Source organism: Artibeus jamaicensis, unplaced genomic scaffold, assembly GCF_021234435.1.
Source record: "Artibeus jamaicensis isolate MK-2021 breed Jamaican fruit bat unplaced genomic scaffold, CSHL_Jam_final contig_548, whole genome shotgun sequence".
NCBI lineage: Eukaryota > Metazoa > Chordata > Mammalia > Chiroptera > Phyllostomidae > Artibeus > Artibeus jamaicensis.
Genome location: NW_026521883.1, coordinates 22,211,796 through 22,238,136, shown reverse-complemented (window position 1 = coordinate 22,238,136; position 26,341 = coordinate 22,211,796). Strand labels below are relative to the sequence as shown.

At 39.7% G+C, this 26,341-nt stretch overlaps 1 protein-coding gene across 4 annotated transcripts in view; it reads right to left on the bottom strand.

Annotated features, from left to right (window-relative positions):
* The window catches only part of CEP152 (centrosomal protein 152), a 93,446-nt gene that overhangs the window by 16,056 nt on the left and 51,049 nt on the right, over positions 1-26,341 (bottom strand). For all 4 annotated transcript variants that reach the window (XM_037156486.2, XM_053670125.1, XM_053670124.1 and 1 more), the window contains exons 16-21: positions 25,948-26,076; positions 25,672-25,804; positions 12,002-12,283; positions 9,910-10,041; positions 3,522-4,172; positions 383-524 (exon numbers count right to left, since the gene is read on the bottom strand). In XM_037156486.2, coding sequence (XP_037012381.2) covers positions 383-524; positions 3,522-4,172; positions 9,910-10,041; positions 12,002-12,283; positions 25,672-25,804; positions 25,948-26,076 — 1,469 coding nt within the window. The remainder of the gene's footprint in view (positions 1-382; positions 525-3,521; positions 4,173-9,909; positions 10,042-12,001; positions 12,284-25,671; positions 25,805-25,947; positions 26,077-26,341) is intronic.

The following is a 26,341-nucleotide window of genomic DNA, read 5'->3' as shown; positions in this document are numbered from 1 at the left end:
CCATCAGAAAACACCTAACACACTTCAGGAACATTTCCAATTTTTAAAAAGAAAGGTTAAAATAAATGAATAATTTGAAACAAAAAGTCTCAGCTACTTGGCAATTCCCTTATGTGAAAACTTGATTTCTCATTAAAGCCAGGGATTAGGAACAAGACTGGTCTATTAAAATTCTCATTATTCTCCTACTAATCAGAATCACCTCTGAATGGAGGGAAAGGCCATAAAAAGACAGAAGTAAGAGGGCCTAAAGCAACCGTGTCTTCCAAATGCAAAATGAAGTATCAAAATAAAGCCTTTGATCTCCTCTTATCTTCAAAGTCACCCTCCAGAACTATGGTTATGGGTGTAACAAAGATCATTAAGAATCAAACCCCGTTACCAGCTTCTGCTTCTGTGTCTTGCAAGGCCAAGGTCTGAGCATGGTGTCCAGAAGTGGGTGCAGGAAGGGCGACCAGGACTCCAGGATCTCCTCTGCCAGTGACACCAGTTCCAGGATCTTTATAGACCTTGGCCATGTTGCTCTGGAACAGAAGATCTTCATTGTTCATGCCTACTACTTAACATGCTAATATTAAACGTGTTCCTTAAAAAAATAATGACTGATAAAAACCTGCCTAAATTATTACCAGTATTTTTCTTATAGTGTTAATGTGAATATTGTCATTACTATGAACTAGTCTCTGATGATGATGTTTTCCAAATTAGAACATCCTCTGGCAGAGGGCTGCTGGCCCACTATGAGACAGATAGAAGATATACATGAATTTAAGGCATTTAATAGTTTATGCAATCAACCGTAAGACGGACTAGGTGAAATCAAAATTGTTCTTGAAAATCCAGAACATTTTCACTGCAGCAGGAATCAAATTCACTAGAAACTGTAACATCCATCTTTTGCCTTCCATGAACTGAAAGTAACAATAGTAAAAAACAAAATGTTTTTAACTTACATAGTATGCTATATGTTCCCAAATACTTTAATATCCCCTGCCATTTTGTAAGGATGGCCGGTTGAATTCCCATGTTAAAGAGAGAAACCGAGGCGCATCTGGGCATAAAACACCTTGCACAAGACCATTTCTTCAGCAACAGGTATGGAACACTTACTGCATTCTGGTCTCTGTTACAGGCAATAGAGCTACTAAGCTAATTAATGGTGAAACATTCTTTTCAGGCAGTATTTTCAGCTTTTGGACAACTACTGAATCCCAAAGAATGATCTGGAAAGAGCTGTCTTGCTTAATTACTTAAAACACATTATATATGCTTGATTCTAGAAGCCCTGATGTTGATGATGAGAAACTCACTTAACTGACTGTCAGGAAAGCTACTTACAATGCCCAACAAAAGCAGAAACTGGCAGTTAAAGAGAAAAGGCAAATTCTAGGCTTTCAAAAGGACTGGAAAGGAAGAATCAAAGCGGCGCCCAAAGGCAGTTGATGTTTCCAGGGTCTCCTCAAAACTGAAGAAAAGCTAAGATAAAACAGAAGGTGAGAAGTAGCAACCCTTTTGTCTTAGCTTTGACTTGACTTTGGTGGTAAGAAAAGATAGAATGCACAGCCTTAAGTTTTATTTGAAAATACTGTTTCAACGGATATTTCTCTTTTCTTGTATCCATTATAAATTACTGTATTAATTCATACTGCATTGATAAGGCATTCATTTCCTTGGAGATTTGATTTTTAATTCATTTCATCCTTTCCATTTAAAAAAAAAACTTTTGATCATCTAAGTTATTTTAATGAGATTTTTTATGTATACTAATCAGTTTTCCTGTTTTAATGTTCATAACAGTTGCAAAAACTATAAATTTAATAAATCATCAATCATAGCTCTTCACTTTTGTGGCACTTATATTGCAAATTTATAATCACTGCTTTACCTCAAGGTTCTGAAATGAGTTAGCTTTAAAACGGCAAAAATCAAGTATTAGTTTATGACAAAGGCCAGATTAGGCATTTCAAAGCCATCCTCTTCTCAGGAATGGAATCTGATCCCATCCAAAGCCACAGAAGTCTAAGTTCTTAGCTAAATTGTGTGATTCTGTTGCCACTGACATGTAAGCCACGTTAAGTCATACACATGATCTTATACTGTTTGCATAATTACAAGCCCTATTAAAGGACCTCAGGTTTCATTACATATTAATGGTAAGTGAAAGGTTACCATCTTGATATTTATAGCAGAGATCACCTTTTCAGGAAAGCAAACTTGAAAGCATATATAATGTGACTTTCCCATCACTTCTCATCATTAAAACCGCCTATACATAATTCTTCTTATTTTAATTATCTATTTTTCCCAAAATTCTGAGTAATGTATTATAAACAGTATTCGTGGGAAGTAACTCACCCAATTACTCTTACATTGAAAGCAACTACTAAGTAGTAACATCTTTGTGAAATCAAGAATTAAAAATATCAACTGGAGTAAAATAGGATGGGGTGGGGACTGATCTCTCAGGTCCCTTCAGCTCTGAACTTCTGGGATGCAGAAAGGCCAAACTGCACACATACGTCCTACCAAAACCCAGGGAATGAGACAAAACCCAAAGAATTTGTACTTTCTTTTCCTGATGATCAATGATACTATATGACTACCCAAGGTAGTAAGTTAGTTATCCCCACATATAACTAGACTCAGATTTTTTTCCCTAGTTTATAAGCCTTTCCAGAAGATATTAAAATCAAATGCTTAATCCTTGTCTTGAAAAGCTTTAATCATGCTACATATCTCAATTCTTCTACCAGACAAACCTTAAAATACTGTTATTTTTTCCTTCCTCTAATTCTAAATGTCGAAATCAGCTGAATCGCAATGCCTAGAATATCATTCTGGATTTTTCACACTTACCTAATTTCTTTAATCATAAAGGAGCAAGATTTTGACTTTATCACCATTTCACGAACTAAAAGCTTATGTCAGAAAGTACTTATACAGCTAAAACACAACTAATTCATGGTACGTGTGTGTGTGTGTGTGTATAACACGAACAGAATAGTTTTGTGTGAGTGAGCCACACCTCTATTTGCTTGTTTCTATACAATATTCTTTGTACTTGGTTGGTATTTTGCCTACATGAGACAAATTTCTCAAGGGCAAGAAATAGGTTTCTAAATACTTTAGAAGCTCTTAAGAAGCCCTAGTTTAATGATACATCAAATTGATGCATCATTGATGCATTGAATGCCCAAAAACCAAAATAGGAATGAGTCATTCAGTTTCTGAAATCTTAGGCCCCTACAATGTATAGCACTTTTTTTTTTTAAAGTATCTCTAGGCTAAAAGCTCTGCCTCATATTTATGGCAGTATGAAGAAGTAGAGTTTTGAGCAAAACAAAACAAACACAAAAACCCCCCACAATCCTCTGGATTGCTACAAAAAGTTTTTTAAATCACTGGTTTTAAAAAAAAAACACAAGTTTTACATCTATTACACTGTAAAATGAAAGGAAAAACTACCATATGCAACTTCTACAGTCATCCTTGATATTAATAGTTCTTTTCACAGAACATACCTTTGTCCATTCTGATTTGGTATCTTCTTTAAATAGGGAGACTATATCTTGAAATGCTTTCTGAATGCAGGCCTTTAGTTTTTCAAAATACCGCACAGACACCCATTTTGAAGAACAAGTCAACACAAGGTCTGAAAGTTGCCTGTTCTCTGAACCACTGACTTGCTCCTTTTGTGTATCCTCTAAGAGAAGTTCAAGGACAGTCAGAATGTCTTCCTCATACTGATTGATTTCCAGTTGGACCCGCCTGGCTTCCTGCATCGTCCACTCTCTGCGACTCTGGTCTAGACATGTTTGTAATTCTATCTCCTTCTGAAGAAGCAGCTCAGTTTTTTGTTTCAGAAAGTCTTCTTTGGCAGTCGCAAGCACCTCATTAATTTTATTTCGATGATCATCTAAAAATTGCCGGTAATCTTGCTCATTTTGTTCTTGAATTTTGTGAATTTCTTCCTGCTTTTCTTTGTTCCATTCACTCCGGGCCTTAGCCAACTCAGCCCTAACAATCACAGGAACTTCCTCGTCCTTCAATTCTAGCTCTCTCTGAAGAGAAAGAATCTTCTCTTCCAATTCCTTTCCAGGCATCACATTTTTCTTCATATTGTCGAGCTCACTTTTCCATTTCTCTTTAGCTTCAGAAACAGCAAATGATATCTGAAGGACATAATAATGTGCATTTAATTCTCCTCATTAATAAAAAATTAAACTAAAGGAACAATTTGGGTTAACAAGAGAACTTAGTAAGAGATTTACAATCAAACTTAAAGGCAAACTGTGAATTTAGACAAGTTGTTATCCCTAAAATATTCTTACACTATACTTAAGAATCTTTTCTTCATTTTAAGTCACATAACATTTTATCTTATGGCAAAAACTACAAGCATTCCCCTTAAGATCAGGAACAAGTTAGGAATGTCTGCTTTCACCATTGTTATTCAACAAAGCCCTGGATGTCCTAGCCACAGCACTCAGACACTGAGAAGAAATAAAAGGCATCCAAATTGGAAAGAAGGAAGTAAAACTGTCATTGTTTGCAGATGACATGATACTGTACATAGAAAATCCTATAGACCCCACCAAAAAACTGCTAGGCTGAATAAATGAAATTTGGCAAAGTATTGGGATATAGAAATCAATAATCAAAAACCAATGGCACTTTTATACACCAATAATAAACTACCAGAAAAAGAAACTGAAAAATAATCCATTAACTATTGCAACAAAAAAAAAAATAAGGTGTCTAGGAATAAATTTAACCAAGGAGGTAAAAGACCTATACTTAGAAAACCATAGGACACTGAACAAAGAAACTGAGGAAGATACAAATAAGTGGAACTATATTCATGGTTTAGAAGAATTAACATTATTAAACTGTCCTACTACCCAAAGCAATCTATAGACTCAATGTGATTCCTATTAAAATACCAAGGACATATTTCACAGATCTAGAACAAATATTTCAAAAACTCATATGGAATCACAAAAGACCCCCAACAGCCCCAAAAAATCTTGAGAAAGAATAACAAAGTTGGGGGAATCACAATACCTGATATCAAGCAATACTACAAGGCCACTGTTATCAAAATAGCCTGGTACTGGCATAAGTATAGACCCATAGATTGATGGAACAGAATAGAGAGCCCAGAAATAAGCCCATGCCTTTCTGGTCAATTAACATTTGACAAAGGAGCCAAGAGCATATAATGGAGTAAGAACTGTGTCTTCCATACATGAGCATTGGAAAACTGGACTGTTACATGCAAAAAAAAAGAAAAGAAACTAGACCACCAACTTACATCATACAACAGAATAAATTCAAGTTGAATAAAAGACTTAAATATAAGTTGCAATACCATAAAAATCCTAGAGGAAAACATAGGCAGTAAAATTTCATATATCTCAGGTAGCAAAAAAATTTAATATCCAAAATATATTAAAAAGTTATACAATGCAACACCAGAAACACAAACGACCCAATTAAAAAAGGTGCAAAGGACCTGATTAGACACTTCTCTAAGGAGGACATACAAAATGACCAGAGACGTATGAAAAAATGCTCACCATCACCAACCATAAGAGAGATACAAATTAAAACCACAATGAGATATCACTTCACACCTGCCAGAATGGCTATCATTAATAAATCAACAAATAACAATTGCTGGAAAGGTTGTGGAGAAAGGGAACCCTAGTGCACTGTTGGTGGAAATGCAGACTAGTGTAGCCCCTGTGGAAAACAGTATGGTATTTCCTCAAAACATTAAAAATGGAACTGCCTGTTGACCCAGTGACTCCACTTCTGAGAATACACCCTTAGAATCCTGAGACACCAATTCAAAAGAACCTATGCACCCCCATGTTCACAGCAACACTACTTACAATAGCCAAGTGCTGAAACAGCCTAAGTGCCCATCAGTAGATGAGTGGATAAAAAAAAAATTTGTAGTACATTTACTCAATGGAATACTACACAGCAGAAAAAAGAATTCCTACCTTTTGCAACAGCATGGATGGACCTAGAAACTGTCATGCTAAGTGAAATAAGCCAGTCAGTGAAAGATAAATACCACATGATCTCACTTATATGTGGGATTTAATGAATAAAATAAACGAACGAGCAAAATAGAATCAAAGTGACAAAAACATGGAACAGACTGATAACTATGAGAGGAGAGGGTGGTGGGGACTGTTTGAAAGACGGTGAAAGGACTAGTCAAAGAACACATATGCATGACCCACGGACACAGACAACTGTGTGGGGACTGCCTGAGGGAGTCAGGCCACTGGGGGTGCTGAAGGGAGGTGAGCAAAGGGTAAAAAATCAGACAACTATAACAGCATCAACAATAAAATATTTTTAAATACATCAACAAAATATCAGTTTCTTGATATTTTGTCAGCTAAAAATTTAAACTGACAAAAAATGTAATTATATAATTATTCAAAACCCATTTTAGAAAAAGCCCATATTGGTTTTTAATATAGAAGCAATCTCAAATTTTATCTAAGCCCCCCCAATTATCTTTCACACGAAGCAAGAGCAGCCTCATAAGGAAATTTTGCTATTATTTAGGAATGTAACATATACCTGCATAATTACTTGCTGACAAACATAAATGTATTTTAATGCAATGTTAGTTGTTAGAACAGTTCATTAAATGACAATAGCAAACAGAAAAAGTTGGTTTTCCCCCTTAGTTTTTGCTTTATAATGGAACAGAAATATTAAATCGCAGAAAATAAGAGTATGTAACCGAAAAGTAATAGGGAATCAGAACACCTGGGCTCTAACCCTGTTCCTGTGAGGGGCTCTGGAGACCAACGGCTGTGGGACCTCAGGCCCAGTCCCCCACTTCTTTGAGCCTCAGTTTCCTCATCAATAAAACTGGAATAATTACCATGCCTACCAGAGAGAGTTATTTTAGGATTAAATGACAAGGACCTAAGCCATTTATTTAAAGTACTTAGCCCAGACTGTGGCAAACAATAAGGACTCAATAATGATATGTAGTTATTATTGCTTTTGGCTTCTTGTCCTTGGAAAAGTCCATCTGTTTAGCAATTTACTGTCTTCATCTATATAATGAGCAAACCAGATAATGACCTTGAGTCCCTTTTACTTCTAATATTCCCTGACTGAATCCAGAGAAGTCATCAGAATACAATAGTGTTAAAAGAAATGGGCTACTCCAAAGGCATGGCCTTGTCTGTGGTCATTGCTGTAATTAATACTACATACATACTTTGAATGTGGAGATAGGATATATGCTTACTAAATTCTCTATTATGTGATAAGAGCAAACATCTTTACCAATACAGATTTACAAACACACTTTACATACCTTTAGTCAATAGTATGTGCTCCTAAACAGTTGCACATAATAAAAAGTTTTTGAAGTAACTGAATTTTAAGTTTACTAAATGAAACCAGTATCTAGGATGAGCTTTACAAAGGAATTCACAGTAAAGTTCTTTTGCTTCCAGCAGAATAACTCAGTAGCATATGAAACATGTTTAAAGAATGCTTTAGAGAAAACAGTTCATGTTGCAATGATACCTGGAAATCACTGCTAGGTGGCTTGGGTGGAGGTGGTGGATCCCACAGAATTCGGATGGCTGGCACAGTCTCACTAAAAGTGTACATCCTCTCATATGAAGTCTTACAGGGAGACTCAGACAGTATTTATTGACTCAGTGGTTCCCAACTTTGCTGCACATGAGAATCAACTGAGCAGCTTTTAAAAATCCCAGTGCCCAGGGCACACCCCATAATAATCAAAACAAAGTCTGGGAGTGGGAGCCAGAAAACAGCATTTTTTTTTTGAAGATCCTCAAGTTTTTCCAATGTGCAGCAAAGTTTGGGAACCACCAAACCAACCTGACTACTATGGGCTCTGGAAATTGGCCTTACATTCCCACAGACTTGAGGATCACTCTAATCCTGCAAGAACTCTACAGCCAGTGCTATGAAATTGGACCTTGCCCACTTCCTTTGGTTTGAGCACTGATGCCCAACATGCTTGCATTAGGCTTTGTGGCTGAATAATCCCCTAGAACAGAGTGACTCCTACCCACGTGTGGTCCAAAGACTGGCAGTGTGTCGCATCACCTGGGAGCCTGTGAGAAATGCAAATTCTCAGGACTCATTCCAGACCCACCAAAGCAGAATTTCCAGGAGTAAAGCCCAGGAATCTGATTTAACAAACTCCAGGTGACTCAAGCCTGCTCACTGCTCTTGTTTGTGTCTCTGCATACCCTCAGGCCCGCTGTGTTCTTGAGGAATGATCTCTTGCCTATTTCCTATATCCTAGCCCACTGCACTGCTCTTCTAGACTTCTCAGTTCTGAGGCACATCCGCACACACTAAGATTATTTCCTCTTTCTCGCTCCCTCCTAAATTTCCTTTCGAAGTGTTTCAACATACTAAAAAGGTAGAGAGAATAGTATAATAAACACTTAGGTACTTCCACATAACTTTAAAGTATATTAAAATAGATTTTTATTTACACTGAATTATTTCCTTAAGTTGAGGAATAAGCATGAATACAATATATGAATCCTTTAAAATGTCTGTTCTGCATATTATTTTCCAAAATGACTGTGACACTGGGAGAGGAGTATATGCTGGACACTACAGTCTATTATGCTTTGTGTACGACAATTAAGAAGAGAGGATTTGTGCACATGGCACAAAACAGCACCGTAAGTTTGATCTAGTTTGCATGTCTCTGAAGTGGTAGATATGAATGCGTTTCCACTGGTTTTCTGATGTTTGGAATTCTCCTGAACATTATTTGTTCATATCTTTGGCACACTTATAGATGCTTGTTTTTCTTATATATTAGTATGAATGTCTCTCATATTTATTTGATTCATTTATTTTCCTTATTTTATCATCCTTATTACAAAAAGGTTTGAAATGTTTGTACATACTTTATCCTATTACTTTATCTTTCCTACTGTGTCTGTTGCCTCAAAATGTATTGTGATTTACACCTGAAATATTCAATCTAATTTTTAAAAAATAACTCCTTAATCAATCTAGATTTTATTGTGATGTAAGGTATGAGAAAACTTAATTTTTCCAAAGTATTTTCTGGCTGTCATAAAAGTATTTATTATAATATTATTTATCCTTTTGTTGTTTTTACATAATTATTGAGTTTTTATGCATAGCTGGGCCTAACTCTGAAATCTGTATTTTACTGAATGAAAAAGAATTTTATATTTGTGGCTCTATACTGTCTGAATTATTGCTTTCCCATATATTGTGAGTGAGGGCTGGACTACTACTTATTTTCTATAACATTAAAAAAAAAATCTTAGTCCTTTTAGTTTTCCAAATACATTTTAGAATCATTGTGTCGGATTTCATGACTATGTTCAGTTTCATGGCATTTTGATTAGAATTAATTTATAAATCAAGCTGGGAGAATATAAATTATTATAGTCAAAAAAACATGACATCTCTGGAAAGGAGACTTGGACTGGGTGTTTACCAAGGAGAATATATTATAAGACTACTGACACAGCACAAAAAAACAATCTTTAAGCACGTGAAAGAATATTATTGTATAGCTAATAAACGGAGAAACGCCTGCCCTCAATTTCTCCTAAAGATCTGGCAAGACGGAATGAAATTTAGTTTCATAGTTAAGGTTATCTTCCTGATTATGTGAGTTTCAAGACCCTAAATACGTTCTCTCTCCCTGAACAGCTTGATGAAGACGTGAACAGGTACTACTAGCGAGGCTCTGAGCTAATACTTAACTTCTATCATCATATATAAACCCTTCGACAACCCTGTGAGCAGACATAATTCCCAGGACCGAGATGGGAGGGGAGGGCAGCAGAGGGGCCCTCCTAAAGCCTCTTCCGGGAGCGTTCGTACCCGTTTGGCCACAGAGATCTCCTGCTGTTCTTCCCACCTCTTCTGTTCTGCTCTTACACGGGCTTTATACTCTGCGAGCTCAGGTAGTTCTTGCAGCCATCGATGACGAGCATTTTGCACAGCTGTTTCTACCTGCAGGATATTGCAGGAGAAAGGAGTCAAGGGAAGTATAAAATTTCAAAAGGATCACATTTGCCAGTAGCAACTATGACATCATGTGTATTTCACACTGCACTGTACTGCATCGGAGTCATAACTGGCTTCGAGTACCTCACGTTACCCCAAACCACAGAACTGGACCATTCTGTTCTACACTTCCCATACCGTCCCAAGTACACACCACTGCAGGAGGGCTGTTTGGGGCCAGCTACTGTCCCACCGGTACAACCACCACCTCCTCCACCCTCATGCCCTATGCATACACACACACACTCCCATGCATGCATGCACGTGTGCAAGCACCTATAGAGTTTAGAGCCTTACACCTCGCAAATTTTCCCGCTATCATGAACAAGTCTGTGACTAAAGAATAAGGGTAACACATCAATTGAGATAAAAATTTAAGACTTGATGAATTGTAAGGGTCATCCACTTGTAAATCTGCCACAAGTTTCCACAAGATCATTTATTAACTAACCATTTCTTAATCTCAGTTTGAAATACACACACATGTGTGTATGTCCATGCCCACACGCAAAAGCTCAGTCGACAAGAGGCTGTATGTCTCACCAAAATATTAAATACATTTACAGGTAAACTTCAAAGTGTTAAAAATACGGGGAAAAGACACGGTTCCTACAGAAATATATATCCTTTAAAAAGTAACTATGAACAATTTCCTTTTAACTATTACGCTATTTATTTTTCTTCACAAGATCTGTAATTTTATAAATACCAAAGCTGAACCCTTAAACATGTCTATTTGTTTAAAGAACATTCTCTTACTCTGTTCAAGTCTCATGATAAACATTTCAGAAAATTACTTTTCTATTGATTGAAGACATCCTTGATTCCATCATATATGCTTATGTTTCCAGACTTTAAGGATGCCCTTTAAAATCAGGTAGAACAATTTACCAAATAAGCAGAATTTCAAGTATTTAGCAAAAGCTGAGTGTATTTTTAAACATTACTTTAGGTTATTATCTTACGAGTTAATAAGTAATGTTTCTAAATAATACATACACAATAATTAATATCATATTCAGGTCCCATAACCATGTAAAGACCAGAAACCCTATCAGATGGTCTGTGAGGTCAGAACTATTTTGAAAATAATATTGAGACATTATTGGTCTCTTCTGCTCCTACTGTGTCATGTGGAAACAGTACAGTTCCCCAGGCCACACACTAGGTGACGGTGTCCCTGCTCAAGCAGCCAATGGAACATGCGCCAGAGTAGTCTAGCTTTTTAACAATTTCTTATGCAAAGGTAAACGGAGGCCAAAATTTTCCAGAAATACTATAATTGATAATATAGATAAAACAAATAGCTCATCTTTATTCTGTTAACACAGAGCTATACTTTCCTCAGTACGACATTTCTTGGAAACCAAGGGACAAGCCAGTTAAAAGTGAGCTGCTGCTTTTTGAGTGCGTCGGGGGAGGCGATGCCACTGCTTTGGGGCAGAAGTAGGCTTTGTAGACTAAGCCCCACTTAAGGGACATGCCTGCGTATTCAGTTCCACAAGTCTCGACACAAATATTGCAAATACCTTATTCCCTTAAGCTTGCTTATCTATAACTGCTTTAGCGGAATGTTTTCTATAAAGTTAGACATGAAAGATCCATAGTAAAATTGTGTTTAATTCAGCTGTAAAACCACCACCTCTAACCTCAGGTACCTGAATGCTTAGGTGACCTCGGAGGGGCCGACATTTTGTAAACTGAAAGAATATACAAACAGCAAGGGCAACAGTTTTAAAACAGAAACATAAGGAAGAAAATGTTCGGAACCATGCAGGGGGTTCTCTACCCTAGAATGCACACAATGTTTAAAGTATGAAGTTATGAACAAGTTCAATGGTAGCATTTCATAGGCTTTGTTAACAGACGAGCAGTCGCAATAATTTTACCGAAACAAACCTATTACCTGTTTGGCAATGTTTTCACAATATCTGAGTTCCAATTCAGCCTCCAGTTCCTTCAAGGCCCCCTGGACAGCTGTTTCCTTTTCTTGCTCTACATCTTGCTGGACCTCTTGCTCCTGCTCTTCTCTAGCAACTGCCACCCCTTTCTGGGAAATCGCGTCAGTGGTGGCTCCGGGGTCAGTCTGGCTGTAACCATCAGAGGCCTTCTTCTTCATCGCCTGTACAGTCTGGTCCAGCTTGGACTGCCACTCCTTTTCCAGCTGGTGAGTAAGTTCTTCTTTCATCTGTTTTCAAAAGAAAAAATCATATGAGAAGAAAAATATTCAAATAATTATTAGTAAAAACTAGAATATAGCCAACAAAGCAACCACAGCTGTGTCTGAAAACCATCTAGACATTGTTGTAATAATTACATGAGGTTTTGAAATTCAGTCTGTGGAAATATAGTCTCAAGGGAATCCTGAAAATTATTCTTTGACCTTATCTATGTGACATAAATCACATGGGAGATTTAATTATGTTGTGTAAGGTCAGGCTATCTTGCCCTCAAGATGCAGCCAGCTGGAGGCTTTGACCTTGCCAATACAGAGATGGCATGATAGCCATGGCAGTGATGGCCCTGTTGGTTGAGTGTTGTCCCATAAACCAAAAAGTTGTGGTTTGATTCCTGGGTCAGGGCATATGCCTAGGTTACAGGTTCAGTCCCCAGTCAGGATGTGTGTGGGAGGCAACAATTCAATGTTTCTCTCCCTCTCTTCCTCCCTCCCTTACTCTCTCCTTAGGGAAAAAAGGGAGAGAGACTGGCGGGGAGGGGAGAAGAGGGAAGGGGAGGGGAGAGGAGGGGAGTGGAGGAAAAAAAACTTTTGCTATTAATATGTGCTTTTCCAGGCCTAGCTGGGTAGCTCAGCTGGTTGGAGCATCATACTAATACACCAAGGCTGCAACTCAATCCCTGGTCAAGGCACATACAAGAACCAACCAAATGCATAAATGAGTGGAATAACTAATGTTTCTATTTCTCTCCCTCTCTCTCTCTAAAATCAAGACTGCCCTTGGACTTCTGGTCAAGAGGGAAGCATAGGTAAACAAAGATCACCTCCTCACACAACCACATTAAAATTATAGCTAAAATATAAAACAACCATCACTCAGAACCATCACAAATCCAGTTGAATGGAAGTCCAACAACTATAGAATTTTAAAAAACCACATCCATCCACACTGGTAGGAGATATAGAGACGAGGCATGGGCTGGTCCCATGCCCATGTGTGGTGGATAAAAATTTGGAAGGGATATCTCGGGAGCAAGGAGTCTCAACCCCACAACAGGCACCCCAGCCCAGTGCCAGGAGATAAGTCCCAAAACTTCTGGCTGTAAAAACCAATGGGAACCTGAGTCAGTAGAAGAAACTTCTAGAGTCCCAAGCAGTTCCTCTTAACCCACACATGGACTTATTCAGGCTCACACCCTCTGAGCTCCACCACTGGGGCAGCAGCTTGAAAGACACCAGTGTCATATAGGAACTTTAAGTGCCTGGCATCAAGGTGAGAGCTAGGAACAGCTTTCTCCCAGACAGAAAAGCAGCGGACAGAGAGTAGTTGTCTCTTTTCTGAACCTGCCCCTGAAAAGAGCCACAGAGCTGGCATGTGGTGCCATATCTGAGACTCCATTAACCTGGCTAACACAGTTTGGCCCATCCAGGAGATCCCCTGAGGCTCCATCCCACCCAACGTACGGGCCCACCCAAAAAGTTACTAATGGCTTTTCCAAATGAATGGCTGGTCTTGGCTCAGGCTTCACAACTTCCTGAATCTTTTCAAACAAACTGCCCAACATCCAATCTCAGTGAGCCCCCAACCCCCATACCTCTTGCTAAGTGACCCCACACCCTGAACTAGCAGCAACCAGCTTTGGGTCACTGGGAACCAAATCAATGATCTGGAATATAAGGAGGCAAAAACAACTAATCAGAACAATAAGAAGAAAAAAGAATCCGAAAAAATGAGAATAGTATAAGCAACCTCTGAGACAATTTCAAGAGGTCCAACATTCACGTCATAGGGGTGCCAGAAGAAGAAGAGAAAGAGCAAGAAATTGAAAATCTATTTGAAAAAATAGTGAAAGAAAAATTCCCTAAATTGAGGAAGGAAATAGATATGGAGGTCCAGGAAGCACAGAGAGTCCCAAACCAGATGGGTGCAAAGAGGTCCACTTCATAGCACATCACAATTAAAAGGCCAAAGGATAAAAATAAAGAATCTTAAAAGCATCAAGAGAAAAGAAGTTAGTTACCTACAAGGGGGTACCCATAAGACTGTCAGCTGATTTCTCAAAAGAAACTTTGCAGTCTAGAAGGGACTGGCAAGAAATATTCAAAGTCATGAAAAGCAGGGACCTACAGCCAAGATTTGCTCTGCCCAGCAAATATATCATTTAGACTCAAAAGGCAGATAAAGTGCTTCCAAGACTAGGTAAAGCTAAAGGAGTTCATCATCACCAAGCCATTATTACATGAAATGTTAAAGGGACTTATTTCTTAAAAAGATCAAAAGTATGAACAATAAAATGACAATAAATATATATCTATCAACAACTAAATCTAAAAAACAAACTAAGCAAAAAGAAGCACTGAGACAGAATCAAGGATACAAAGAGGGTTTTGATGTATTTAAGGGAATGGGTGATCTACAGGTGAGGGGATTAAGAAGTACAAACAGGTAGTCACAGAATAGTCATGGGATGTAAAGTACAGTGTAGGAAATGGAGCAGCCAAAGACCTTATATGCATGACCCATGGACATGAACAATGTTGTGGGGGATTGCCTGAGAGACAGGGCAGTACTGGGTGGCAGGGGGCAAAGGGGAAAAATAAGGACAACTGTAACCGCATATTATTATAATTTTTTAAAGATTTTATTTATTTATCTTTAGAGGGGAAGGGAAGGAGAGAGGGAGAGAAATATCAGTGTGTGGTTGCCTCTCGTGGGTCCCCTGCCGGGAACTGGCCTGCAACCCTGGCATATGCCCTGACTGGGAATCGAACCACGACTGTCTGGTTCACAGGCTCGTGCTCAATCCACTGAGCTACACCAGCCAGGGCCACTATAATACAATTTTTAAAAATTAAATTTAATTCTATTTTGGAAAAAAATAAATAAAATCAATAAGTAACAAAATAATAATAACATGTGTTTTTTCATCAACACAAGGGGTTTCCACAATGCAGGCACTGAGTACATCTAATTAATGAACCTAATTTTACTCACTAGAACACATTACAATCTTGTTTGTTATGATATTAAATTCTCCTGATTAGAACGGGCACTCAGGAGGAGGAGGCGTTCTTCTGCCTTATGATTTCCACTTTCAACAGCGTAGTGGGATGGACCCAAACGCAATCAATCTTAGGCCTAACACTGCAAAACAATGAAATTTGCTTCTCCCTTTTCTCTTTCGCACCCCCCTGAGGTCCAGGGTTCTCAGACCGCTTCCCTAGCTACCCGACCCTGGCTGTGCTTGTCACTTGCAGTGGCCACCTAGTGCAGCAGTCTATGGTCTCCTGACAGGCAATGACATTAGCTCTCTATCTCATGCCCCATCCTCCTCATAAATAACTGGTTAGCAAATCCAACTAAAAACCAGTGTAAACACAGAGAATTTGTTTTGTGCCATCCAGATTTTAAATATGTTGTATAAGGTCAGGAGATATATCCATATATATATATATATATATATGAATATATGTATATATATTCCATAATATATATCTTATATTAAAAAATGACTAGGAGAGGCCAAGATGGAGAAGTAGGTGGAGGATCCACCTCACCTCTGTGCACAACCAAATCTAAGAACAACTATTTTTAACAGCAGTCACAACCAAGCCACATGGAAAATCGACAATACAGAGTCCAAAGGACAACTAGATACTCGGCTTGACCGGTACGAGGAGCGAGGCCAGCAGCGGAGCAGGTTAGCAAGAAAAAATTCCCGGGGCGGTGCGCGGTGCGCACAGGCAACCGAGGGCGCTGATCGCCAGTGAGCTGGCTGCCGGAGCACACAGGGAAGAGGCGCGGTGGGTCGGTTGGTCGCGCGCATTTACATGCGGAGAAACCAGTGAGAAGGGAAACCCGCGCGGTGCAGCAGGCTCGCACAATTAGGATCGGATAAGCAAGCCCGAGGCGTTTGAGTGACTGGATGCGCTGGGCTAGCGGAGAGGAACCCCATTGCTCCCTCTCTGACCCTGCCCCCACACACAGCGTCACAAACCAGCGACCTGGGTCGCCCCGTCCTGGTAAACTACTAAGGCTTCGCTCCGCTCACTTAACAGCACGAATAGACCAAAAATGGCTCTAGGACAACTCAGAGCCCCAGAACCGATAGACTTAAGTGATGAAGAAATAGCCAGTCTTTCAGATGCACAGTTCAAAACACTGGTTATAAAGATCCTTACAGAACTGGTGGATTTTAGTCACAAATTAGAGAAACATATGGAAGCTAAATTAATTGAAATGAATGCTGATACAAAAGATACCAATAGTAATGGAAAGAAAATTGGGACTCAAATCAAGGGGAGAGGACCAGACGGAAGAAAAAAATGATCAAACAGAAAGGAATGAAGAAATAAGAATTCAGAAAAATGAGGAGAAGCTTAGGAACCTCCAGGACATCTTTAAACGTTCCAACATCCGAATTATAGGGGTACCAGAAGGGGGAAAGGCACAACCACCAGTTGAAAAATTATTTGAACAAATAATAAAGGAGAATTTCCCCAAGATGGCAAAGGAAATAGACTTCCGAGAAATCCAGGAAGCTCAGAGAGTCCCAAAGAAGTTGGACCCAAGAAGGAACACACCAAGACACATCATAATTACATTAGCCAAGATTAAAATGAAGGAGAGAATCCTAGAAGCAGCAAGAGCTAAGGGGACAGTCACCTACAAAGGAGTCCCCATCAGACTGTCAGCTGATTTCTCAAAAGAGACCTTACAGGCAAGAAGGGGCTGGAAAGAGGTATTCCAAGTCATGAAAACCAAAGATCTACAACCAAGATTGCTCTACCCAGCAAAACTTTCATTTAGAATGGAAGGACAGATAAAGTGCTTCTCAGATAAGACCAAATTCAAGGAGTTCATCATCACCAAGCCCTTACTATATGAAATGTTAAAGGGACTTACCTAAGAAAAAGAAGATAAAAAAGATGAACAGTGAAAGGACAGCAAACTCACAGTTATTAAGAACCACACCTAAAACAAAAGCAAACTAAGAGGATAGCTAGATCAGGAGCAGAACCATAGAAATGAAGATCTCATGGAGGGTTAGCAACAGGGGAGTGGGAGGAGGGGAAGGGGGGGAGAAGGTACAGAAAATAAGTAGCATAGACAGTAGATAGAAAATAGATAGGGGGGAGGGTAAGAATAGTAGGGGAAATACAGAATCTAAAGAATTTGAGACACATGTTCATGAACTAAAGGGGGAAATGGTGGGGGAGGGGTATGCAGGGTGGAGGGGAAGGGAGGGGGGAATAGAGCAAATGTAATGGCATAATCAATAAAAAAAACAACACTGCAAATAAATAAAATAAAGATGAAAAAAATGACTAGGAGAAATAATTTTAGGTGCCATACCACAGCATGAGATTAATGAAATGCCATTTGCGGGACGGGATGGGTAACAAGGAATAGTGAAGTCAAAACACTGGACAAACTCAGATATCCCCGACCCCAGTTATTAGCAATCAAGTGGGTAGGAGAAACTAAGTTTAAATAAGCTTCAGAATGTATTTCACTTCCAACTCAGTTTTTAAGATCATAATTTGGTTCTTAATGTTCTAGAATGCTGTTAGCATTTCCTAATCAATTTGCTATTAGGTAGTAGAAGCAATGTTTTGTGTCTGAGTCTACACAGTCATTACTTCCTTCCAATCCATAATGTGGGTGTTTATTTGTTAATTTCAGATTGCTTTAAACTTACCAGAATCACTTCACAATATAAAATTAGGTCATGGTTTCATTTTAAAAAATCAAAAAGTGCCCTAAAAATAATTACATCCTGAATTGTGTTAAAAAATCAAGTGGGGTGGGGGATTCTTTTTAAATAAAATTGGCATAAGCTACCAATAGCCAATCCTAAGAAGCATGTATAATGAGTGATTATACACATGACAATGAAAAGTTATGTGAATATTCAGGAAGCACTGTCTCTCAACAGTTAGCATACTTTTTAAACATGGTGACTAAAAAGAAACTTTAACCCATCCCTCTTCCTGTTCCTTATCCCAGTGTGCTTTAGCTACCATATTTTTCAAACTACAAGATGCACCCCCGCCCCAATTTGGGAGGAAATGGGGGAGTGCATCTTATAGTCAGAATGCCACCTGGCTCACTGGGGGTAGCAGGGGGGCGGCAGTGCAGAGGGGTTATAGGTTATTAAATATTTTACTTTTTTTGCTTCAAAATTTTTTCCCTATTTTCCTCCTCTAAAACATAGGTGTGTCCTATGGTCTGGTGCATCTTATAGTCCTAAAAATACGGTAACTTCACTTCATTTCCAGCTTGCTGTTCAGTATCAGTTTCTTGTTCTTTTTTAGCCACTTGGTTTTTTTCCACCATAAGGGCATCTTGGTAGTTTTCTTCAAGTTCCACCTGCAGTTTCCTTATATTTTCTTCTTTGCCGCAATAACTGTCTCTCAACAAAATGCAAGTAACTATCTCTGTACAACACTACTATTCTCCAAGTTAAACTTATAAAATAATGACTATATATATGCATACAATAGAAAGCGGCAACAGAGATAAATGATCTTCCCAAATGCTAAGTCATCCGGTTGAACAAATTGCTTGTAAAGACCCGCATGCATTTCAAATACTGGATTAAAAAAATTTACGATGGCTCTATTGAAAGAAAAAAATCTAATATAATAATAAGTGAAATGCACATTTATGTTTATACTCCACCCATCGGGGGATTCATTAGATATCTTAGGCCAGAAAAAATTACATTTCTGAAACCCTTCTGTTTTGAGATAAGCCAAAAATTACTGCTCTAAACTAAAAGCAAAGCATTCTGTGATAAATCCAAATTGTTTTCTTAATTGTCAAAGACAAGACAAATCTTTTTATCAAAAGTAGCTAAAGCACTATCGAACAAGAACTGTCAATTGTCAGTTTTTGAACTATTCACACAATATTCTCTATTCTAGGAATCCGTTCACCTGAAAACCGGAAGTCCTTGCATTATGTTATACCATTATAAATAAAACTGGGGTCAAAATCACCTCCAGGAGTTTGTTTGAAAATTTTCAGGAACGGTTTTCTAGAGGTCCCACTGAGATGCCGTGAGAAGTCACACACTGTAGCCCACCAGGCCGCAGAAGTGCACCTCACACACCAGTGCGCACAGCCGCCGAGCTTTGCTTTCCATCGCTTTTGGTATTGTTTCTGATTCCTGACTACCTGGCTGTCTGGTTTTTTTCTGGTTCACAGCCCACCTCAATGATTTCTGCCTTAACTGCCCTCTGATTCCTCTCTGCCACTGGCATGTACGCGCCAAGAAGATGAACTCTGTTGTGCCCTATGAGTTCAGTAGATCTGTGGTGACAGAGACTCATTTCTTCACAGTCAAGTCACGGGACTGCAGTTGTACTTGCTGTGGGACAGGCTCAACCACATGGTTGAGACAGTTGTCCTGTATCACATCATACGTCACTGTTATTATGTGACTGTAGAAGAAATCTGTCTTGTCTAACCCTCAGGAGTTATTTCCATTTGCATCTGCATTTCCTTTTGACACACAGTAGCAGAATGCTACCAATTTTTTGTTTGTGGGCATATACATTAATTTTCTACATAATAATTATGCCAAAATTTAGTGATTTAAAACAATGAACCGCTATTACTTCTCATAATTGTGAGGTCAGACAGGGCATGGTTCTGGTCTAAGCCAGTTCAGCTGATCTCTGCAGGTAACTGGGACTTTACGGTCTAAGACGGCCTCACTCGCATGTCTGCTGGTTAGTGTGATGTCTGCAAGGACAGTGGCAATGACTTGATCACCAGTGCCACCATCCGACAGGCTATCCCAGATCATTCCCATGCTGGTGGTCACAGGTTTCCTGAGCATCGGGCTTCCAAACGCCCCAATGCACCAATGCTTTCTAAGCCTCTTTTTGCATAATGTTTGCTAGTAACCCATTGGCCCAAGTCAGTCATGTGGCAAAGATCAAATTCAAGGATTAAAAATAAACTCTTACTTCTTACTGCGAACAGCCACAAAGTCACATTACAAGGGGGCTGCATTCAGGGATAAGAGAAAGGTCTGGCCGTTTTTGCAATTCACCAGTGAGGAAAACCTTGCTTCCCTCTCTTTACAGAGGAAAAATAACAGATTCACTGGGTATAGGGATCTGCTGTCTGAACATACTACCGAAATACCTAATTCAGAAAGTTTTAGCACTAAAGGTAAAGAAATGTTTGAACAGTTTTAAAACATTTAAACTTTTTTGGCATGGTTTAAGCAGCAAAAACCTTTACCTCATAAGGACTGACTTAGCATGTATTACAATGAAATACGTGTACAGGTATGGCATTGTGAATGGGAATATTAAACATCTGTTTGAAGGGTTCTGTGTGGATGGCTTTTTCCCCCTTTCTCTGAACAAGCCAGGTTAACGTAAAGAAAGTTCTGTGTGTTAATAAAATCCCTAAAACTTGGACTTGAGCTCCTACTTAACCCCTAGCTGGACTCAACTGTTTCAGAAAAGAGCACACATTTTCCATGCAACTTTGGACTCTTGGTGCCGAATGTCTTAAAAAGTCTGTATCCAGACTACGTTCCCAACCTGAAGCTCAGCCACAGGAAAAATGGCTTATGCCCCATAGGCGAGGGCTCCCCGCAAAAGTTCCTTGGTTTGTTCCACATGTTAATAACATTCTTCTGTTGTGGGAGTGTGGAATATATCAGAGGAAAACAGACTGGCACATCTTTACCCACCTCTGGAGGATATAAAATAATTAAAGTCTCTTAAATTTAAAAAAGTTCTGTTCTGACTGGCTTATAAAGACTCCTACCCTGGCTGGTGTGGCTCAGCAGATTGAGTGCCGGCCTGCGAACCAAAGAATAACCAGTTCGATTCCCAGTCAGGGCACATGCCTGGGTTGCAGGCCAGGTCCCCAATAGGGGGCACGTGAAAGCAACTACACATTGATGTCTCTCTCTCTCTCTTTCTCCCTTCCTTCCCCTCTAAAAATGAACAAATAAAATATTTTAAAAAAAAGAAAAAAGCTTCCTAAGCCTAATAAAGAGCTTATATACATATACATATCTAGCAGAAGTAAGGCCTGCTTGAGTGTGGTTGGTATGGTAATAATATGGGTGAAATAGTTTATAGTTTCAATTTGAACATTTCACCAAAAGTGTCATATGGTGTGCTTGAGTATAATATTATGTTACACAATTACATGTTTATGATTTTATAATGAAAAGGGGGCATTATTTGTGCCGGACCCCTGTGTATATATATAAATATAAAAAGACAAAGAGAAGAATGGAATTAAACTTCTCATGTTTTAAGCACACTGGCCCTTTAAGTGTGGGGTATGTAACTACAAAGGGATAGATAGCACAAAGGGCTTCTTTTTAGGGTGATGAAACCGTTCTGTATTCTGATCCTTTTATACATGTGTTAAAAATGTATAGAACTGCACACTAAATTTAAAAACGAGTTAATTTGAAAGGACTCATGGATAAGACAATGGGGGGAGGACTGAACGTGGGAGGTGGGTAGGCAGGGCAGGGGAGAGCAATGGGGGAAAAATGGGGACAACTATGATTAAACCACAACAAGAAAATTTTTTTTAAAAATGAGTTCATTTGAGACATGGTTGACCTCTTTGCACAACCACATCAAAATTACACCTAAAATAAAGAACAACATCACTCAGGAACATCAGAAATCAAGCTGAATTGGAAGTCTGACAACTACAAAATCAGGCTGAATGAAAGTCTAACAATTATGGAATTAAAGAAACCACATCCCTCCAGACTGGGAGAGACGCAGATGCAGAATGGGCCGGTCCCGCTCCCATGCGCAGTGGATAAAAACTCAGGAGAGCTATCTAGGGAGCGAGGAGTCCCAGCCCCACACCAGGACCCCAAACCAGGATTCCAGGGCTAGGAAGGTAAGTCCCCACAACTTCTGGCTACCAAAACCAGTGGACACTGAGTTAGTAGAAGAAACTTCTGGAGCCCCAAGCAGATCCTCTTAAAGAACTCTCTCTCTCTCTCTCTCTCTCTCTCTCACACACTCACACACACACACACACACACACACACACACACACACTCATCTACTCAGGCTCACTCCCTCTGAGCTCCACCACAGGGGCAGCAGCTTGAAAGGCACCAGTGGCATGCAGGGAAAAAATGAAGTGTCTGACATCAAGGCCAGCAGAGGCCATTGTCCCTTTGCTAAACCCTCCCCCCACAGAGCCAGTAAGCTGGTGCCATACATGAGACTCCATCAACCTGCTTAATACTGTTTGAGCCACACTGGAGATGTGGCTCAAGTGACTGGAGGCTCCACCCTGCCCAATTTTCAGGCCCACTCAATCTTCTTTTCCATAATAATGGGCTGGTGTTGGCTCCTACATCCTATGAAACAAGCAACAGCTGGCTTCAGTGAGCCCTTAACAGCAGCCAGATTACATTCACAGTTTGGCTTCACCTGGTAATCTCAAACCCAGTGCAAGTAGTAGCCATCTCAGATTGCTTTACAGCTCAGGAAGGATGCCCCAGGCAAAACACGGGTGGGGGCTGACCTTAGCCTGCACCTCCCGGGAAACCCCAGGGCCAGAGCACCCAGTGGACAGCTACAGACCACATCAGAGCACCACCACCCTGCCCCTGCACAGCCGATCCTCCACGGAGGGTAGAGGTTGGTGGTCAGTGGTCCCAGCCAGTGTTTGAAGCTGACAGGCCTGGGTAAATGCTTCCCATTGACCTGCCAACAGCAACCAAGGCTCAACTGCAAGAGACGGGTGTGCTCAGCCCATACAAAGGGCACACCTTGAGTACCCAGCTTGGGTGATAGGGGAGGCTGTGCCACTGGACCCCACAGGACACCTACTACATTAGGCCACACTACCAAGACATGGAGTCAAAGCAGCTCTACCAAATACATAGAAACAAACACAGGGAGGCTGCCACAATGAGGAGACAAAGAAACATGGCCCAAATAAAAGACCAGATCAAAAGTCCAGAAAAAGAGCTAAACAAAATGGAGATAAGCAATCTACCAGATGCAGAGTTCGAAACACTGGTTATAAGGATGCTTAAGGAACTTAGTGAGGACCTCAGCAGTATAAAAAAAGGCCCATTCAGAAAAAAAGGTTATACTCATTGAAATAAAGAACAATTAATAAGGAAACAACAGTAGAGTGGATGAAGCCAAGAATCAAATAAATGATTTAGAATATAAGGAAGCAAAAAACAACCAATTAGAACAACAAGAAAATAGAATTAAAAAAATGAGAATAGTATAAACAGGTCTGGGACAACTTCAGGAGGTCCAACATTCACATCATAGCAGTACCAGAAGGAGAAGAGAAAGAGCAAGAAATTGGAAATCTGTTTGAAAGAATAATGAAAGAAAACTTCCCTAATTTGGTGAAGGAAATAGACATGCAACTCCAAGAAGCACAGAGAGTCCCAAACAAGATGGATGCAAAGAGTTCCACACCAAGACACATAATAATTAAAAAGCCAAAGATTAAAGATAAAGGGAGAGTCTTAAAGGCCACAAGAGAAAAGAAGTTACTTACCAGATGGTTGCCAGATGGGAGGGGGGAGAGAAAGAATGGGTGAAGAGGTGAGCGGACTAAGAAGTACAAATAGGTAGTTACAGAATAGCCATGGGATGTAAAGTACAGTATAGGCAATAGAGTAGCCAAAGAATATATGTGCATGACCTATGGACAGGAACAATGGTGGGGGGATTGCCTGCGGAAGTGGGGGACACTGGGGGGGGGGACAAAGTGGGAAAATTCAGGACAACTGTAATAGCATATTTAATAAAACATAATCATAAAGAGTTAATTGTACTGTGGGACAAGTTTCTAATTTTAAAGTAAAAAGTTTAACCTGTGAGTAAGTTTCTTTGGAAGGGCCAAGTAGCACTTCTGACTTTCCTTCCTGCCCCTGTGCAACCACTCAAGGGCCAAAGGATCGATCATAGTGCAACTCACTAATTATATAAAATCCGATTTTTCAGCCACATATTTTCTTTTTATCCTCATCTAAGGATATGTTTTTATTGATTCTGGAGGGAGAGGAAGGGTGGGGGGCAGACAGAGAGAGAGAGAGGGACAGAGAGACAGAGAGGGAGAAATCAATGTGAGAGAAATACTGATCAGTCTCCTCCCACTGGCCCTGACTGGGGATTGAACCCGCAACCTGCAGAAGCACGGGACAGTGCTCCATCAAGCCGCCAGTCAGGCCCAAGTTGTTTCTTTTAAAAAATAACCAGAAAATATATTCCTGAAAAGAATGACTTATTTGAGAGAACTGCTCATGTTGTTGCCAATTTATATATATATATATTTAAAAGAATCACACTAGATATCTCCCTATTTTAATTTGTAAAATATTATTGAGAGTGAAGTCCTTTATTTCTAGGTAATTTAAGATCCCTTCTAACTATTATACTGCCAACACTAACTAAAACAGCTCCCTTTAAAAGCTGGTATACATGGCATTTTTTTTACCATATTAATCTACTCAAAAATAATCAAAATATTAAATGAATTGAGTTCCTCACCTGCTCTTTACTATTCTTTTTAAGTCTACGGTAGCAACAGCTTGCTTTAATGTCATGTACTCAAAAATCTCTGTATAAAACATTTACTCAGGCCTTTAAAAATATTTTCTAATCTTGACACAGGTGGCTCTGAAATTGTGGTCTGTAGCTGGTCCAAACAGGGAGAGTCAGAGGCGTGTCTGGATGAGGCTCTGGCCAGCGCAGGGAAGAAAAAAGGAGGGGCAACTCTTTATGTGTGATTTTGCTCCTGGACACTTACCAATGGCAACTTGGAGGGTTCAGACAGGCGTAGAGAATGCACTGTGGCCCCCCCAGTTTCCTTGGAAGAGGTCCCGCCAACGCTGACCTCCTTCTCCATAACCTCCACATCGCCACCTTCCATCACGAAACCCAAGTTCAAATCCTCCCTCTGCTCTCCAGAATAAAATGATGCTTAGATACTGAGAGAGAAATGGGTCAGAGGAAAATGTCTCTGAAGGAAACACTTTGTACAGGGCTCACAGGACTAGACAGGGCCGCCCGAGTAGCCGAGAAGTAAAAGCAAAACAAGGATCCCTGGGTTTCTGACTCAGTCACTCAGGTCCACTCTTATTTTCAGAACTCATTTCTGCCTCTTAGAATAAATCAATGAGGAAGAACGATTTTCTCCTATATGTAGGCCAATTTCTACTAAGGTTTTAATAATCATCTCAACTGTATTTTGTGAGCTATATTAGTGTGATTTAGCCAAAAGTAAAGAGGCTTCTAGGTACACCCTCCCCATCACATGAGAGAACAAGTGCATTGGTGTCATTCAATGGCAATAGTGAGGCTGGAGAAGCCAAATCAAGCAAACATAATATGAGCTGTTCCTGTACCTTCTCCTGAGCCTCGTGCTCTTTTTCAATGGTCTTCCTCAAAGTCAATTCCAGATTATCCTTCTCTCTGCACACTTCCAGGTAACACTCCTGCACAGCAGCCACCTCCTTATTCATCTTATCTAATTCGGTCCTGGGTATACAGAACAGCAAGTAAAGAAAATAAAAAATATTTTTCAGTCTGTAAAAAAAAATGCAAGGGCTGCAGCTCTAAACTATGAAATAGGGAAATATTGTCTCACAGATTCAAGGGCAGCTAAACTCCTTTATTCTCACCTAAGTTGCAAGCGGGTCGCTTCATAAACTTCAATGAGCTCCTGCTTCTCCAAAGCATGCTTTGCTAACAGGCTTTCTCGTATTTGGGCTTTCATAGCTTCATGGTGCTGCTGGTAAGTCCTCTCGCACCTGGAAACAGAAGGCGGATGGCGGATTCTGAGGCAGAGCCCAGGGTTACTAGGAATGCCGTGGACAAACCGGCTTCCCTTCTTTCCTCCCTCCCGCTCTACTCTAGTGCAAACTATAACTGAGGTCAGATTGGGTTTTCTCAACCAAAAATGGTAATAATTTTCAATATATGATCTTATATGAATCTTTAAATTTTTATTTCTTCAAATGTTTCCAGAAAAAAATAAAAAACTTGAATGTGAGGATGTTCCAGTCCTTCAAACAG